At 34.9% G+C, this 19,941-nt stretch overlaps 1 protein-coding gene across 6 annotated transcripts in view; it reads left to right on the plus strand.

Annotated features, from left to right (window-relative positions):
* DMD (dystrophin) overlaps positions 1-19,941 on the plus strand; it is a 1,159,435-nt gene that overhangs the window by 790,906 nt on the left and 348,588 nt on the right. For all 6 annotated transcript variants that reach the window (XM_039714180.1, XM_039714179.1, XM_039714182.1 and 3 more), the window contains one exon: positions 2,681-2,845. In XM_039714180.1, coding sequence (XP_039570114.1) covers positions 2,681-2,845 — 165 coding nt within the window. The remainder of the gene's footprint in view (positions 1-2,680; positions 2,846-19,941) is intronic.

Here is a 19,941-nt window from a genome sequence, read left to right on the forward strand (position 1 = left end):
AAGGACTGTGAGTAAAACAGTAGGGAAGATTCTGGAGGGCCCCATCTCCACATGCACTCTGCCACAGAAAGGGCATCAATCTGAACAGCCAGTCATCATGTCCATGTCCATTACTCCGTGGAGGTTTTCCAATTTATGCTTCTGGTGAGCTGCAGAATTAGCTCAGGAAACAAGCTGTCTCCCAGGAGACAGTCTGCAACAGTACCTTGGCTTGATAGGCAGACTTGTAATTACCTTAAACTCATCAGGCTCTAATTTGATTAGCCAGCTTGATGGCTTTATGCCAGAGCATACAAAAAATCCCAAACAAACCACAATGAGCTGGCAAATGAAATCCCTGATAACTAGAATCTAAGGCTCTGATTCCCACACAATGGCATGTGACACATTACTTGGATTTTACAAGGAATTGCCTTGTTAAACACTGAGGTGTAGCCCTAACCTAGCCCAACCCCTGAGTTGGTAAAAGTTTTTTTATTTATTTGCTGTTGTTCTTTTTGTCTCTGTGGGAAAATTAGATGACACTACCATATATAATTAACTGATTCAATAGATTTCTTTATTTCTATATTAAAAATATTATAATCCTATATTTGTGCTATAATTTTAGAGCAGGAGACAGTTTGTAAGAAGAGGCTGCATTTGTTTAAATTACAGTTTACCTCTCATCATAGGTGGGATAAATAAATATTTTGAAAACAGTGGCTGAAGTACAGCCTGTCACCAAAACTTAATAATTCATCTTCTGCTGCTTTGGATGGACTATGCCTTAGTATATAATTGGTTATATATTTCTCTTCCTCTCCCCAAAACCTCTACAATTTTTTTTCTCTCTCCTGTATTACACCCAAAAATGTTTGATTAATGTTGATTGGAAGCAGATTAATTTAAATTTCAGATCTTCAGAAGTCAGCTTGGATTTTTATCTGCCTATGACTACCTATTTGCTTTCAGTTGTATTTCTGTGGAACTTATTTACATTAATATTAAAGCTAGTAAACATTAGAGATTAACATTCAAAAGTTGTAAGAAAGATGAAACTAATCTTGTATGAAATTAGGCCAAGGTCTGCATAAATTTTGAGTTAACACATAAGGGAAATGAATACATTTTTAATTTTTTTCTTTCTTTTCTGGGGACATTCTGGAAAAGCAGATTTTTAAATTATATTTCGAAATATTAGGAAGACAGTAAAAGTAATTTGCTTCATGGATCAGTCTTTATTATGTAGGGTGTTAAGAGGTGTCTATAATGAACAGTGGAGTCAATGTAGTAATATATGGCTAACATGACTGAGTTTGGATTTATTGTCTTCTGAAAAATTTCAGGGATTAGAAGTACAAGATACTAATACTTTTGTAGCTGGGCAATATGATAATAATACTGCCATTAATGCTGCTTAACTTTACAGGGAATGTATTTTATATTGTGTGTCACAGAAATCTCCTGTTTTACCACTTTTAAGAGGGTCACTTTGGTAAAAAATATGCTTTAAAAAATGAACATTAGCAAACCTTACTTTTCGTGATATGGAAAACTAACCACATTTCTTGGCTGATTTTACTGATGAACCACTATAGTTCTGTATCTGCCCATGCCCTATATTTGCTGCTTTTGGGGTTTTTTTTTTGAAAGTACAGATGGTTTCTCCCCTAGGGTATGTTTGCAATGTTGCCCATGGTGTAGAGTTATGACACTTCACCTCTCTAGCTGCAGAAAACAGTCTGAGAAGGACAGCATGGAGCTTTTGTTGGCTTATTTATTGCCAGCCTGTTCCTACGTTTACCCCAAGTGCTTCAGAGATGGATTTGAACTGTGCCATTCACTGATTCTTAATTTCTAATATTGTTGGCATAGAAGAATGTGCTTAGTTAAAAATCTGACTGCTTTGAATGCAAATCAGAGAACCAAGTTGCCTGATCTGCATGGATGATATATTTCTGCATTATTTTTCTTTACTGTGTGTATCTGTTTATGCATCCACAGATCCAATTGGCAACTCTAGACACCTTATAAGAAAACACATGCTTATAAATATGTACATTTAAGATGTCAAGAAAGGTTAGCTATAATTAAAGTGATCAATTTAATGCTTTCAATTTTATTTCCTGATTAAAAATGAGCTTTCAAACAATTACTATATAGAAACAACTTTTTTTTTTTTTTACTAAAAAAACTGAAAAGACTTATGGTAAGGGTTGATTTTTTTTTTAATTTTATTTGGGGTTTTTTTTTGTGTGTTTTGGTTTTGGTTTTTTTTTTTTTTTACTAAAAATACTGAAAAGACTTATGGTAAGGTTTGATTTTTTTTTTAATTTTATTTTGGGTTTTTGTATGTGTGTTTTGGTTTTGGTTTTTTTTGTTGTTTTTTGGGGAGGGGGTTTTCTGGGGGTTTTTTGTTTTGTTTTTGGTTTGGTTTGGCGTTTTTTGTTTGTTTTGTGGGTGTTTTTTTGTTTGTTTTTTTTTTTCCCTGGGTTTTTTTAGGACAGATTGTATTTCAACTGGATTTCAAGATACCTGCCATAATAATTTGATTGTTGGGTCTACTGTCTCTTTTCTTCAAGTATATAAAACTTGTATTTTAACATTTTATATAAATGTATACATGTGTAGCATTAAATTGTTTTGTAGTTTTTTCATGGCTTTTTCACTAAAACAATGGCTTCTGGTATTTTTTCAGGTGTCCAAAGATCTTCCAGAAAAACAAAAAGAAATAGAGATTCTACTAAAGGATTTTGTTGAACTTGATCAACAGCTAAATCAGGTGATACTGTGGGTGGCGCCTGTCAAGAACCAGCTAGAGCTTTACAACAAAGTGGGTCAGCCAGGAGCCTTTGATATTAAGGTAAATTTTCCCCAATTTTAAAAAAGTACTGGAGTACTTAGTGGTCAAAAATTCAGTTGCAACATAAGCTGTATAGTGTTTATTAATGATGTAACTTCAAGGCAGAAGTCAGCAACAGTTCCCAGAAGTTCAAAGCTCTGTGAATTAAGGAAACCTTTTATTTTCTGCTGAATGGTTTCTAGTGAGAGAGCTGATTAGAACTAATGGTTTCAAGATGATATATAAGTATAACCTATTATTTTTGCCATATTATATACATGAAACAATAGCTCCAACAGTCAATGCATCAAATTTTAATATAAAGTGAACTAAAATTAATTATATCAGTGTTGAACCATTAAAGCTATTTCATTAAAGCTATTATGACTATAGGAAAATCAGAATATTTAGGACCATAATGCAATTCTGATATTGCAAGGAAAGATATTTAAGTGCACACGTAACACTCCAGAATCCATAAAGGAGATTATCTAATAACTGTGAGAAAAATATTTGTAATCTGGTCTTTGATATGTATTTAAGTGTAAAAAAGATGCCTGTGTATGGGTTGACTGAGGCTAGAGGAATTAAGGCTGAAAAATACTCTCTAGAATCAACTGGTCTGCTGGATGTACACTTAGATTTTTTGGCCTTGCCCTTTTTCTATGCATACATGGACTTGAAATAAACTAAGAAAATATTTAAAGTACAATAGATAATCTAAATCTCTGAGGTTAGAGTTTATAGTAGCTCAGCATCTTGTTCACATAGGTGAAGATTAAACAGACGACACTGAGGGATTTTTTGTATCAATTTGATGGTGCAATTTTCAGTGGAAAGTGAAAAAAAATTTAAATATTCAAAATTTTCTTGTTTTGCAAAGAAATTGAATAATACCTGCTCCTGAAGATGTATGGTTTTGCAGAGCATGTTTATGAAGTTTACTTTAACTTAGTTTCTGTTAAGGAACTGGTTTAATGCCCAAACACTTTTTAAGCCACACAATCACATGATATAAAACACTGAATCTCAAGTCCTCTGCAGTCCTATAATTGACAGAATGAGTTCAGCAATAGCATTTGTTCCCTTTCTAAAGGATAAAATTAGTGTAGCTTTTTGCAAATGTCATTATATGTACTGAATGACTGATGGAATTTTGGTTTCAAGAAAACTAACTACTTATCTTGTGTAATTTAACAAAAACTTTTAGGTGGTTCAAAATTTTTCTATTATGTTCCTGTATTTCTGGAATGATTCCACCATTGAATTTTATATAAAACGAAAATAGGGCTAAATTTCTACAAATTATAGGATTATTTTTTTCCATACCTATTGTGAGTGAAATGTTCTGCTTGGCTCTTCCATCTTGTGGTGATGTGACTAGAATATTTCTGAGAAATGGCTGAAAGAACAGGGAAAAAAAAGAAAAAAAAATTAAAATGTGAAGTCCTGAAGTAGAGGGAGGAAGTCATGTATGCCCTGAGAGGCAGAGGGACAATTAAGAGCTCCAAAGAAACTCATATACCCTTTCTCTCTGTGAAAGACTCCACCATATTTCTTTCACAGATAAATTCATATCAATGTCCTGCAGAGGTTGTACCAGTTTTGGTTGTCGATCACTTAGCTGTGATTATAAGGATTTTACAGACTATAAGGACTACTACTATTATAAGGACAGTAATCATATGAAGTGTATTTCCTTCTTATCTGCATTTTATCTGTGTTGATTGCTTTTAAAAGACATAGATTTAACTTCTTTAAGATGTTGAATTAGGTTTATTCAGACTGTAGGTTTCTTTTACAGAGAGAAACTTCTACATTTAAGACAATTAATTATCTCTGAAGACAGATTATATCCTCAGAACCCTTTTTCTAAGATTTAGCAGAGTATGACCATTAATAACTACAAAACACATTAAGAATAAGTAGATATAATTTAGGAAAGCAGCTTATTCTTGACAGTGCTCAATTTTACACTCAACTTCAAACATTCAGACACATGCTAACACACTGTCTGTCCTACACTGGGTCAAACCTGGACATACACACCCTCTCAAATCATTGTTGAAATGTTTATATTTATGTATGTTTTTAAATTGCTATCCTAATTGCAATTTAAATTAATTTAAATTGCTATGGCTAATGTGTACCTTTAAAAAAGTAAAGATATGTATCCTACCTATGGAAAGAATGTGTCCTTTGTTCTGGTATTCCCAGATGCTCTATAAATATTCAACATTTATTCTACAACCATTTTAATGTCTTCACCAATATCCAAAAAACAGTAAAGTATCTCCTATCATATTTCATAACTCCTTTTCTCAGAAACAAGAGTGACACTTATGGTCACCTAGTAGAATGAAAAGCACAGTGATAAAATTCTTAGAAAAGAGACTGGATACAAAATTTTACAAATAATCTTTTTGGACATTTTAAAAGCTTGGAAGCTGTGAAGCAGAAGTTTAAAACTGTCCATCACACTTGTAAATATTGCACTGGAGTGAAAAAGACTAGGTTTATGTAAGTCCTCAGGAAAACCAGACTACTTTGATTATAGGATTTGAGGTAATGGCTTGCAATTTTAATTTTAATTTAATTTGAGACATCGTTTTTATGAAATTTCCATCAATGTTCTTCATACTCTTACTCAGTCTACAAGGCAAAATTCTCTTTTCTCCTCAGCCATTAAGTCCTCTCCCAACTCTTTTGTTTTCTAAGTTTGTTTCTCAGAAAAAGGGTTCCAAAATTAGCATGAGTAGGTAAAATCTTTAAGTATTGTAAGGTTATTAATTTCTAAAAGCCACAAAATATTGAGTGTTGGAAATTTTCTGAACTCAGAAGCAAGTTGAAATAAATGATAAGAACATGTGTGGTTGGATAGGTAGACAAGAAAGAGGATGTGGATATGTGTTTATTTTAAATGCATGTCTGGTGTGTCTTTAGCTTTTTAGCAATACTATGTTGAAGTAATATGCCTGTTTTAAAGCAAGTCTCTTGCATTTTTACTTATATTTAGTAAATTTCAATTACAGAAATTTGTGGTAGCTGAAATTCAAAATTGATACAAAAAGTAAAGTGTATCTAAAATACCAATTATCGGTATTCTGAAAGAATATTCCAAAATACAGTGATTTCTTTCTCTCAAAACCATAGCAACCTTTGCTTCTGACATGCAACTCTAATCTGATAGTTATCATTGAATTTTCTTCCATAAATCAAGGAAAATGATAAATGTAGGTCCTTATCAGATAATCTGATTTAGCCTTTTAACTAATATTGATCTATATAATACATGCATAATAAGTATATAAAGGAGAATATCTGGGAATTTCATTTTCACAACTCACACTGATAACTTTCATATTCTCTGAATTAATATCAGTTTAAAAGTTCATAACTTTTTTCCACCTGCAAAAATCAGCTATTTAAAAGAGATTAGAAGACCCTTAAATTTACTTAGAAGAAAAAGTTAATAAAATCTCCAGCAGTGTTAACCTTTAATGGTGGCACAAAAGTAATTCTATGAGAGTAAAAAAGGTGCAACCAAAGGCAAAATTACTATGTGTTACAAAGAACTTGACAAAGTAAAACTTTGAAGGCACAATACACAATTGGGCTTGGTGACAGGTAGAGCAATTAAAATCCATCCTATAGCTCTTAAAACTACATCTCTGTTAATAATTATAACTGCCCAGGACCATTTCCTGGCCTAGAGGTTAACAGGTGCAGCACAGTTTGCATCCCTTCAGTAACAATCTCAACTCCCCCAAGAACACAGTTGCATCCAAAGCTTCTCTTTCTGTATGTGTGGCTGATGCTAATCCCTGCCCATGCCTGGGCATTGCCTCAGACCTTGCAGTTTGTCCCATGCTGGAAGCAAAGCTCACAATTTAATGATGTGCGTAGTTATGCTGAATAACTTGAGCATATGCCCTCTCCCTTTTTAGTTTATTACTTCTGTCACCACATTAAAAATCAGGGAAGGATGAAAATTAGTTATACTAAAATAAGAGTTGTTAAGATCCGATTATTGAGAGATGTCTGTACCCAAATTAAGGTGCAAACATGATCATATGCTAAAGTCAAAAATACAGATTTTATTTAACTGTAAAAGGTGAGGTAGAGAGATAGAATGAAAGAGAAAAGAGATGGGACAGAGAGAGCAAGAGGAAGAGACAGAGACAGGTTGAGCAGAAGATAGCACCACCCATGGACCCAACAGTGTCCTGTTGGTCTTCCTTCACCATGGACATCTCAATGGTGGGGGCCCCAAGTTCATTTAAAACTTCTCACTATTTAAAGACTCTTGCAACCAAAGGAATTAATGTTCATTGGCTAAATAGTTCATGGTTCCAGATGCTTAATACCTGTTGTTTTCTGTACTTGAATCCCAAGTTTAGTAAAAATGTACATAGAGAGACAGGCTCTTTCCTGCTTCACAGTAATGCAATTAGGAAACAGAAGAATAGAAGAGGCAGACATAAAGAGATTGTACAAGTCCAGAATGTTCCGTGGTCACCCATGTGGAGTAAGACATTGTGGTGACCAGGGTACATACCAGGTGACTTTGTAGTCCTACAATCTCTGAAATATTCTGTCATTTGAGGTTTTGGGCAACATCTTAGCTTCTAAAGTATGTACAAATGTCACTTTAAAAAGCAGCAAAAAAGTGTTAAGAAAAATGTGAACAGTATTAAATTGTAGAAACAAACTTTTTAGATATTCAGTCCCAGAAAGCATCATGTACTTTGCAACAGCTTTTACTATAAGATACATTTCCTGCTGATTTTCTTTTTTCCTTTCAGCTCATTCTGCTATCATAACTCTAGACTTAGTTAAAAGAATTACAGTATGGCTCGATAAACCCTAACATATTTTATGCCACTATGATTTGTCTTCATAATTTTCTTGGCCACAATTTAGAGGCTGTAGTGCCACAATTAGGACCCTCATCCTCAGTTAAGCATGACAAATTTTAGCAATGGTGTCAAAAATCATACTCGTTTCTCAATACATAAGAAAGGTATGTATTGACTAAGAGTAGAGAAAGGATTCTTCTTCCCAGGATGTAGAAAGCCTCTGTACTAGTGTTTGCTTTAGTCATTATTTTCATCCTTAATTACAGTTTTCTTCTATAAACTGTCAAATATAATTTTTGGTTTTAATTTAAGAAACTATCCAAATAAATCAACATTAAAATGCATATTTGCAAGCTACAACTGTAAAGTATTAGGATAGATCTTTGTTTTTGTGTTGAATATTTTTTTTACCACATTGACGTGATCATTTCCAGCAATAGCATAATATGTAGACTGCACCTGTGAAATACTCATGTATACACATGGGGAAGGCATGAAATCTGCATCTATGAGAAAGTCTTGACTCCTCTGCTACTTATAAGCACTGGAACACTTCCAGGTTTGCAGTTTACCAGCTTTTCATGCATGTAGAATATATCCCATATTGTGTCTTTTACAACTCTGGTTCCCAAGCTTGACAGTATGACTCTGTCTGGGTTTGTTCTTTGACCTGGGTTTACCCTCATTCTGATAGCTGTTTTGCATGATTTAGTATTCATACTTCACAAACTTAGATGGTATCATCATGAATTTCCAATTTTACAAAATGGTGCCAAGGAAATAGTACAGCAGTTGTTTACATTATAGCATGGAAAAAGACTGGAGTAGTTAACAGAACAGCTCTGTTTACGATACAGCCTCTGCCAGCACTGGTGTCTAAGCTGTGGGTGTTACAGCCACAGTCAGTGGATGCAGCCATGGCAGGAGAACCTTTCACCAATGACATACTGAAGCTCAGCTCTTACTATGTCATTGTTTTTTACATGGCGGTACTTTTTTATCAATCAGTAAGTTCTCTCAATACTATTGATTATGTAATGCCTTGATTTTCCTGCTCCTGCTTTCAATTTATGTTGATCAACTTTATTTTTCTTAGCTATTTTTCTTCCTCTGTGAATAAAATATCTACAGCTAAAGATGTGCATTTTCTAACTCCTGCACATTCAGATACCAAGGGTTTGCTGGTTGCAGTGCCACAATCTTTATTCATATAAGTAAACCTGAGTCCTAGGAAGTGATGGCTGCTTTTCAACTCTTAATGCAACCATATCCCCTCTGTGTAAACCTGAGGCTCTGCAGGATAACATGGGTGATATGAAATACTGTCTGTCAGTGAAGGAATGTTGACATGAGGAAGTTTTATTTAGCATTTTCAGATCTGCCTGGTTCCTGACCCTACACAACACTATCTCCAATTTTCTTCTTGCTACTTGGGCTCTCTAAGGGTAGCCTTGCTTCTTTCAAGTCTGTGCCAATTTCACAGTATTTTGCTATACATTTCCCAGGGTACTTTGGCAGTATTTTAAGCTAGAAATGTGTGGGATATCTATCTAACAGCAGGAGATAGTAGATTTAACAGCGGAGAAAGCAGTGTAGCAATTACTGAAATGTGGACATCCATGAACTTCTAATAGGATGGTCTCTTTAACCTAGACATGACTGACAAACATTTTGCTGGGGTGTTTTTCCCCAAGATATTAATATTAAAAAGACCCACTAAAACAAGCCCACAAATATTGCTGGGCTACTAAGATATTATATGAAACATTTATACAAAAACAGTTACAAATCCTGCATGTGGTATGGCAACACTGCAGCTGACTTTGAACAGTCAACAATTTCTCGTCTCTGAGATATGCATAGCATTAGTATCGTTGGTTCAGTGAAAGGTCAGAAGATACTACTCTGGTCATCCAGTCAGACCTACTTTATAAAGTCATCCTTTCTATTTTCTGGCTTATTTTCTGCTTGAACTGCAACACACCTCTCTCAAAAATAATAATTTTTTAAAAATCCAAGATTAAATCAAACCAACCAAGACCGGTTTCTAATTTCCACATATGAACAGTCATCCACATCTCCTGGTAAATTACTTCAATGGTTGAGTTAAAAACCTGCACATTTTTCCTCAGCTGAGTTTATTTATCTCCATCTTTCTGTCACTGCTTTGTTTGCCAAACTAGAGAGAGGGCCAATACTGTATTAATAAACAGTAATTACTAAACCCTCTTTGTTCACCATCAGTACTGTTTTTCTAATTCAGACAAGAAAGCAAATATGGAGTATCTAACTAGTATTAGTTCAAAAAAAATTATTGTAGTGGTCAAAGCAATTATTTTTTGCTCTTGGTAATAATGTGGTTATCTTTAATCACAAGCTTTTTTTTGGCTAAGTCAGATAATCAGAGTCTATGTAGGTGGCAAATGTTGCTATGATGGAAGTTATAGTCGCTTCTTCATTGTCTCCTTAATGGAACATTTAAGGACATACATGAACACTTTGAAATTTGTTTATTCTGATCCAGTCATCCAGATTTAATATACTTAAACCTTTTAGGGATACCTTATTCTGAACATGTGGATATAGACCTATACTTTACACTTTGAAACAGCTTTGCCTACGGCATCAACAATCTGTGGAGCTCCAAAGTTATGGCTCAAGGAAGTTGTGCAAATACTGACCTTTACATCATCCTACTGACTGTTCTGTTGAGATTTGTTTATTTCAGTTGCAAGAAAAAAAGGGGGATCTTAGAAGTGATGCTGCTTTAGTTGACAGCATAAGAAAATACCTTCAGAAAATCTAACCAACCTTTTTTCTTGCTTTATCCCAGTTTTCTTTTCCTCTAAATATTTATTTCCTGATAGTCCTGTTCAATCCCAATTCTGTGTATGACAGGACCTCAAGTCATTGAGAGTTTTGATTAGAGATTGACAGATGTCTTGCTTACAGGAAGAACACTAGAAAGCGTCAAAGCATGTTTAAATTCATGCTGTATTTTGAAGAACAGAATGAGAATAATGGGGTTTTCTTAAGTATATAAAAATCAAAATTACTTGATAAGACATATCAGAAGTAAAAGCTTTCTTATTACAACCTGCTGCAACTGTGACTAAGATAAAATTAACATTTTGCAATCTGTTACAGTCAGATTGCACTTTTTAAATGTAGTCCATGTAACATTTGTGGTGTACTAAGGCTTTAGAAAAATACTTTAAGTGTGAGTTAAAAGCTTTTTTACAGCCAAAAAAAATCCAACTTCTTTCTAATATGTACGTAGTAAAGCTGTTTTATTGTGTTGTGATGTAGTCAACAAGATACTATTAGCCAAAAACAATTTTAGAAACCCAAATACGTAAAGAATGAAAAGTGTGTTGTCTAGTAAGCTAAGAAAAGCTTACAAATAGACTAATGCTTATATGATTTTAGCTGCTCATAAATTTTAGCTGTTACTGTGGACTATTTACTTTCCCATTTAGTGTTTGAAATCTAAGGGTCAGTATTTTTATGAAGTCAAACTGTCGAAGTCTGAAAAATTTAGATTCACAGATTTCTTCAGCCCTGCTCAATTAGCATAATAAAACTTGTTTTCTCTTGCTCTTCCATCATGCAGTCCAGAAACACCTTAGTTAACCTAGAAAATAAGTATGTAGTATTTCTGATATGTTTTATTACTAATAGAACTCTTCATTTAATAATATTTTCAAATTTTTTTTAGTCTGAAACATTTTAAGTTTCTGAGACAGTGAGATTTTATTTAGTGAATTCCTACTTCAAATACAATATTTTGAAAGAACAAAAATGAAATAGAAGAAATTGAACAGTAATTTTTTAGTGTTTAAAAAAGCCCTGGAACAAACTCTAATCTTGCCAAGGATTGGTGTACTTTAATTTTGAGGTTTGACTACTGTAGTCCAGAAAACAAAGGATGAATTCTATATTCTATATATTCTATATATTTTATATATTCTACATTTTAAATGGTGTTTCACCTTCTTAGTTATCTATTATATTCTTAAAATCAATAATTTTTGATTGTAGAAATAATCTTAAATTGGTGGAAACTGTTATTATTATTAACAACTATTTAGTGTCAAAGTTTATGAAAAACAGAAACTTTTTTTTCTCTGACTTTTTATCTTTTTTCTTTTTTTTCCTTTGGTCAGCAGCAGCAAATGTAGAAAGTACATAAAAAACTTCTTATAAGGAAATTAAAATACAGATATTTGCCCATTCTTATTCTATATTCCTCTCTGTTTGGTTGAACAAGCTACACAGTGTAGTAAAGGCACACATCAAGTAAACAGTGTTTAGGTTTTCTTCTTTTGCATTTCTGGACTTTATGTTAATATGTTGCATATTACCATTGTGTGCATTTCCATGGGGTCCATTTACATTTAATACTTTCAGAAATTCTTTGCCACTGCAATGATTTACTCTTTTTAGGACCAAATGGCCTGGGATGCTCAGCTTGATTCCAGTTCTCCTGCTGTTCAAAGAGGAGCTGAAGCTGCTCTATTCCAACCTGAGGAGACAACCCCATCCTTCATTTTCCACCAATGTCTGCACTTGGTGCTCCTTTCCTCTGCAGGAGAGCTCAGGATGTGTGGGATGGAAGGAAGGGTATAGGGAGAGGTCACAGAGGAGAGGAGGGAGGTGGTACTGCCTGCTCCTCCTACCTGCTAAAAGCCTTAGGAGTCATTATCCCTCCTTCTAACCATAGGAAAATGTTAAAACTGTGCTTTCTGGGAATTATTTCTGGTCTGTGCTTCAGCACTGCCATTTCCCCTGGAAAACCATTTTCCAGGATGACTGTGACAGATTTAAGTCATTATAGATGTTGAGGACTTTGAAAAGATGGACAGAAACGCAAGTCCTATTTAAGGAATGGATGGAGAAATGACACTTCTGGATAGGAAGTGAGTTGGCGGAATGCAGAAATTCATGTTTTTTGCTGCTAGCTCACTGAAAACCCTGCTGACCCTTTCAGATCATCTTCTCCAGACAATATAACAAACCACTTAATATTTTCTAGCCACCTTTGACTCCTAATCCTCTCGCAATCTCAATGGTCCTTTGTGCCTGATTACTCACTTTCCCAGTCTTTTCCCTCTACTCCCTCCTTACCTCTGGCTCATCACTCCTCCTGTGCTCCTTTACACTTGAGTCCTTTTCCAAGGCATATACAGCCTTGACATTTGCTTATACTGCTTCAAACTCTTTCTGAGTGTAGAATTTATATCTGTTTACTCTCTGTGGTGGTCACTTTTCATATATTTTAAATAGCATAATTAGTTTATTTTTTGGCAGATGAAAACTGACCATCCTTAAAAAGAAAATAATAACTCTTTATTTTTAAAAAGTAACATGTATTTGGATTTTTTTCTTTCATAACTTTGAATGACAATAAGAAGGCTGTCAGCTCTTGTCAGTCACTTCATTATATACTTGACAACCTTAAGTTAGAGCAGAAGAGCAAGGTTGAGGACTAGCAAACCTAATTCTAGATAAATAAAAGAAAATTGCTTCACAGAAGAGAATGAAAATGCCAAATGGACATTGCTGTATTTTTTGTCCATCAGTCATCATTTGTCAGTTTTTTCTTGACAATCTAGGCCCAGATAAGTCAGATTTTTACACTTTACTGATTCTTTTACCTTTTCATTTTGCGAACATACTTTTGAAAGAATAGTTTTATATACAATAAGAGGTAGTGTAGTTTGACTATAAGAGCACATTAGGAACGTGTACATCAGAGATCTGTCTCATATTCTGGCATCAGCACCTGATTTGGCAAAAGGCTGAAATGGAAAAACTTCTGATGATGAAATTTAAACTACCTATATCTTGATATTCTGTGCATAAATCAGTTATGGCTCTTTCCTGAAATTTTCTTATGGGACTTCAAGGAGGAACCCAATCAATGTTTTTTTTTTTGGTGAGCTTTGAGTATTTAAAGTTTAAACAGTGTGTCCAAATATCTTCTGAAGAAATCTATTCCAATTGCTAGAATATTAAACAATATTAGCTGCAGGTGGCTTATAAAAATATGGCAAAACTTTTCCAATGAGTAATCCTTTTAATATATAACAGACTTTGCAGCCATAAGGATGGATTGCAAACACTGCGTCCCAGTGTCTCAGGAAGTGAAAGATTTTTGAAAGGTGATCAAATATTTGATGTGTAATAGTACTGTTTTTATTGGAAATAGTGGATAATAAATCAAGATGTGATTTCATTGTTGAAAGCATAAGCTTTTTAGAGGTGTGGGTGAGTTGGTTAGAAGTCAGTGAGCTAGGACCTCAGCTTTGGTTTTTTGGCTTCCTCCTTGTTCTACTGATAACAGCTCAGGTACTGTTCAAAGTGTTCTTAATATAAGCAAACAAATAAATACAAAAGCGAACTTAGAGAAATGACAGGGTGGTTTACCAAGGCTCTAGTGAAGTTATTACCAAAACTGTAGCTTTCTTCAGTGTAGTTATGTTTTCTAAGATAGGGAATTTCCTCTCCTATTCAACAAAACAGTTTTCTAACATTCTCACTATCTTTTTCATATGTTCTATTCTTAACAGAAAATATTCTATCTTTTCAAAACACAGTTATTGAAAGGCCTTGGATATATTCTTGAAAATAGCATATTATTTCTGAAACAGTAACTCTTATTTTGTAAGACTATGTTTTTTTCTCTACTTATCACAAGCAATTTAAAATACTGGAATCTGAAGAAGAGCTCATTCAAATGAACACTTACAGCTCCACAAGGTCCTTTTAGCTTTGGCTTCATTTGCTTTGAATTGATTGCTATGTAATAAATATCAGAAACAGGCAATGTATGTCTTCATAGTCTTTTGTACATTGGAAACAATAAAAAGTTTTCCTACCTGATAAATATTTGAATGTTTGATTTGGCTGATATTATTTTGGCTGATATTTGAGCAAAAATTGGTTTATTTTTCACTATTTGAGTTAAAATAAAAATTTGTGGCTAAAGTGATCTTAGTTCTTTCTCACACTAAAGTTAGTGATAATATGGAACTCAATCCTGTTGCAGATTTTGTGCAAACTTCCAAGTAAAGGCAGCTTTGAGACTGGGTATAGTTCTGTAAAGCTTAACTCTTGTGAGATGCTCTTGCAAAGAGAGTCAGTGCTTTTCACTGGAAAAATTTTGCATTTCAAGATGCTTGATAGGGCAGGTGGGAATACTTTCTAAACAGTTGCTATGGGTTAATGATGGCAGGCAGCTCAGCCCCACACAGCTGCTTGCTCACCACCTGCCCCCTTCCCATCCTTACCTTCCCAGTGAGGATAGGTAAAGGAACCATAAGAGCAAAGATGAGAAGACTGGTGGGTTGAGATAATGTGGCTAGATAAAATGTAGGAGAATAGAGATAGTGATGAAGGTAATTTCACCCCTAAGGAGTTACAGCTGCACTAATTACCAAGAATTAGGAGCAGGCCTGCTCTTAATAGGCCACAGCTAGGTCCAATTAGGATGTCTATTATAAAAGAGTAGGTTGGCTGGTTGGTGAGATGAAGTTTGTTGGTTGTGCAGAGAAGAAGTTAGTGCTGTGAGAAGCTGCCTATGAAAATCACCAAGAAGGTATGAAACCTTTGCAACAAGATAAAGATAGTTTAACAGGCAAAACAAACCTGCCCATGCAAGCAAAGCAATGAAGGAATTCATTCAACAGTTCCCAAGGTGAGGAAGGTGTTCAACCATTTCCAGGAAAGCTGGAATTAGCGAGAAATAGTTGCTTGGAAAGACAAGTACTTTTACTCCAGATGTTGCTCGTTCATCCTTCTCCACAGTCTTTATTGCTAAGTATTAGGTTGTATGGTCTGGGGTGTCCCTTTGGTCAGTTGGGGTCAGCTGTTGCCACTGTGTCCCCTCCCAGTTTGTTATGCACCTCCAGCCTAGTGGAGCAGCAAGAGAAACAGAGAAGGCCTTGAGTTTGTGTCAGTGCTACTCAGGAACAGCTAAAAGATGCCTGCGTGTTATCCACACATCTCTCGTGGAAAATGCAAAACAGTGCTATCCAGGCTGCTGTGAGGAAAGTTAGGTTCATCCCAGCTATGCCCAATACATCCATGTAAGCCTGGGCCCAGCTCAATAACATTTGCTTACTAGTTCTTTTCATTCTTTGTGATAAGAATTTTATTTTTCCCAGATGAAAACAATGGCTGTGATTCTAAAAATATCAGCTTCTGAGAACATACTTATTTATGGAAATTAAAACAAAACGTGTCACCACTCAGAGTGTGGATATAACTTCTCCATTTTAATTTGAAAACAAGGCAGTTGAAAATGAGCTAACAGCATTCTTTCCATACTATATGAACGTAAATTCTATTCACTCAAATCTACCTCTGCTTCTGCTGTTGAAGTAATGTACTGGAGCAGTCTTTGCTGTTCCTTGCAGTGAAACTGTTGGAAGATAAATGGTAGAAGTACATCTTCATGCATTCTTTTTAAATTATTTATTGAAGACTAATACCAGAAGATGGGCGTGTCTAAAAACATATTACAATCAACAAACCAATGCTAGACTAGTAACAGATTTTAATTTTGATTTCTTTCCTTATTCCTTTTTGTAGCCCAAAACTCCTCTGAAAATTATTCTTTTACTAAACTAGAAAACAGAATGAAAATTTGCAACTAAGCCATTACTAAGAAAGAGAATAATAAGCAACTAAGATTTTGATAGTAAAATAAATATGTCAATTCTTCCCTCACAAGTTTTTATTTTTAAATCAGTTTATTGACTAAAACTTCATTATTTATGCAATAAGTGAGAATAAATTCTGATTTCTCTTTCCTGTTTACAAGAAGAAATTTCATGGCTCAATATTTTTGTAATTATCACCAAATTTCACTTGCCAGTCAAGGTCCTTGTGGTGTACCCCATATCTGCCACTGTGTTGATCCAAATAACTTTTCTTCCTCCAAAGCTCTTATTATTTAGCACCTAAGAACACAGAATACTAAGAGAGAATTAGTAAAATTATTGGGGCTTCCCTTATTTTCTTCCATGAATTTCTCTTTTTGTTTTCTGCCAAATTTCCGTTTTCTCTGTCAGTTCTCTTGGGTTTGTTATTATCTCTTTTTTATTATGCACTGTAAATAAGAGAGGATCTGCAGTCTTGGTGAAACAAGAGCAGCTCTTTCATCCTGTCCAGTCTCAAAATAAAATATTCTGAATCACATCCAATCTCAAAGAATTCTGACTGCACCTTTTGGCAGTCCAACTGGATGATTAACTGTGCTTTATCAGTATATGACCACCATAGCCAAATTCTTTTCATATCCTGTATCTGCAGGTCATGTCTCTACAGCTAATAATTTCATCTATCTTCAGTACCTCCAGGAAATTTCCTTTTCAGGGTAGACAGCTGCAATGGATAGATAGTGATTTCTCTGTGTGGGAAAAAATTACTGTATTTCATCTCCTCCAGAAGTACAGAAGAAGCTCACAAATTTCTGATAGCCAGCAGGAAAACATGCTTTGGATAAAGCATTTCACTCTGCAGAATAGTAGGGTTTCCAATTTCAGGCACTTTGCATGACTTAAATTTTGGGACCTTCTTAGTTCCATTTCTTTGTGGAGGATTTCCTTGTTCTTCTCTTTCCTTCCCTTTTTTAGTACTAGGAATAAGGCATATTGGAGGGAACAGAATAATGAAAAACACACCAAGTCTTAAAAGATATTATGTCAGCATATTTTACAATCTGCACAAAGGCTGCACCTGTGGGTTTGCATAGTGGTTATGAACTCTAAAATTGCACTTTTAGAAGGAAGAGGTCCTTCATGTAGTGGTCTTCTCTGTGTAAGGATTGTTCCCTCTCCATAGTATTTCAAAAATTTTCCACATAGGTCAAGAATTGTAGTTGTATCAATTTTGCAGACTCTCATTAAAACCAGGTGTCTTTTGTTTGCATACTTTGCTCTAAAAAGCTGAATGTATCTCACAATATTCTTTTCCGTGTTAAGATAGCTTCTAACATGGGCTTGGGATCAAATTTTATTCTCACACACTTAGAAGATCAGACAGTTAATGTAATAGGAAAAAAAATAATTATTTTATTTAATCTTTAAAATGGCGTTTTTAGAGGCAGGTACATAAAACTTTGTCCACTAGTTACAGAATAATTTTTAGTGATAAACTAATTTTCCACTGCTTTGACCTAGGCCACTAATGGAGTGGTCTTTAAATCGAATTACTTCAGGGGGTTATTTTATAATCTTTTTCATAAATCCATAAGACAGGAAGGTGTATTTAAATTCTATAATTCAGATTTTCACTGAGCATTTTATTTCTATGTAGAGATAACTTTCTGAATATTTTAGTTATCAAAACTTTTAATCTGTTACATAAAAAGAACAGTGGTAAGAGTTTGCCTTTCCTTGAATGTTATCTAAATTGATTAAAGTCATTATTCAGGAAGTTTAAATGCTGGCAACTGCTTGTTTCCCCCAGTGGATTGTGTTCCAATTCAAGATGGCCACAGAAATGTTTAGAGCATATCTTGGATGTATTCTAATAATATTGTATAAATAAATATCTAAGGTGACTCCAAAGAATGTTGTTGACTGTATTTTCTGATCTGCCATCAAGATCTGATGCTTACTGTGAGGTAGCTGAACTTTGATGTATTTTAATTAAGTCTCCTCTGACCATACTTTGTGGGGGTTTAGCTTGTTATCCTACTCCATGAATGGGAATATGCAGAGCTGAGTCAAAGGAAAAAAATGAGGTCACTTTTTTAGAATCAGAATTGTTGAAAATGGGACTATCTTAATGTTTTCTACCTAATGCCCTTTTTTTTTTTTTTACATATGAGGAAAAAATGAGGCACTCAGAACCTCACCACTTATTTATAGCTTTGTTCTTAATGTGTGGGAATAGTAACTTATAAGATAGGTATGAATGTTTGCTGGAATTTCACATTTAATTTATAGGTGTTAATAAGGGAGGATAATGTTGTAGGTGACTCCTTCCAAGGGGAACTGAGTACCCTGTATGCAAACTGGATCCATCCCACAGAGAAGTCTTTTCCCTCCCTGGGGTCCAGATAAGAGACATGATTAAGAGACTCCCTGGACTTTGATTATTACCCACTTCTGGTTGTCCAGGTCAGCAGTGAGAAGAAGTTCCAGAGCAACCAAAAAGGACTTCAGGGCACTGGATGGCTGGTTGAAGGGACAAGAACTGAGGTGGTTTTCCTCAATCCTTTTGGTAGCAGGGAAGAATGCTGAAAGGTACAGGAGAACACACCTGATCAATACACGGTTTAAGGTTGTTGTCATTGGCCTTTTTGATCATGGGGTGGTTTTTACAGCACCAGCCCTATTGGAGAAAGATGGAATTCACTTGTCTAAAAGGGGGAAATGTTTGCAGAGGCTCAGTTTGATCTCTCAAGCTACCTGAAAGGAGATTGTATCCATGTGAGGGTCTGTCTCTTCTCCCAGGCAACCAGCAACAGGACAAGAGAAAATGGTCTCAGGCTGAGCCAGGGGAGGTTCAGGTTGGACATCAGGAAGAATTTTTGCACCAGCAGGATGGTCAGGGGTCATACACTGCCTCGGGAAGTGCTGGAGTCACCATTCCTGAAAGGGTTCAAGATGTTCAAGTTCCAAGCACTACCTGCATGGTTTAGCTGAAGTGGTGGTGTTTGGTCAAAGTGTTGCCTGTAATCAGAAGAAAAGCTTTTACAAACAATGTGAAAGTGCTAATATAAAGAGCAGTTCTTTAATTAAATCCTTCAGGTGCACAAATACAGCTATGCAGGCAAGAAATATAGGATTTCTACAATTTTTATAAGGTTAATTAATTAGTCTATCAGGTACACCCAATAGGACAACAGTTGCCCTGGTGACCTACCCTTGGGCATCTTGGAGTATCTCTAGGGAGTTCTTGTTTTGTCTCTCAAATGTTGGTGTAAAACAAGATGTCCTTGTTAGAAATCCTTTTCTTGACAGTAAGACTAGACAGAATTTCAAGAGTGTAACATAATGTATTAGAGAGAGTTAGCTATTGTTCTAAAATATGAAAAATGGTGTGAAAGTTCTAGAAGCTCTAAAACTATATATTAAAATTCTACAAAGCTATAGCTATCTCTCTAGCTACAAATGAAAAAGCTAAAAATCTTTTGGCATCAAAAGGTTGGACTTGATCATGGAGGTCTTTTCTAAACTTAATGATTCTGTGTGCATGAATAAGATCCACCTCTGAGAATTCTCATTACAAGTTACGCTATTC

This window comes from Passer montanus, unplaced genomic scaffold, assembly GCF_014805655.1.
Source record: "Passer montanus isolate IOZ18808 unplaced genomic scaffold, ASM1480565v1 scaffold3, whole genome shotgun sequence".
Lineage (NCBI taxonomy): Eukaryota > Metazoa > Chordata > Aves > Passeriformes > Passeridae > Passer > Passer montanus.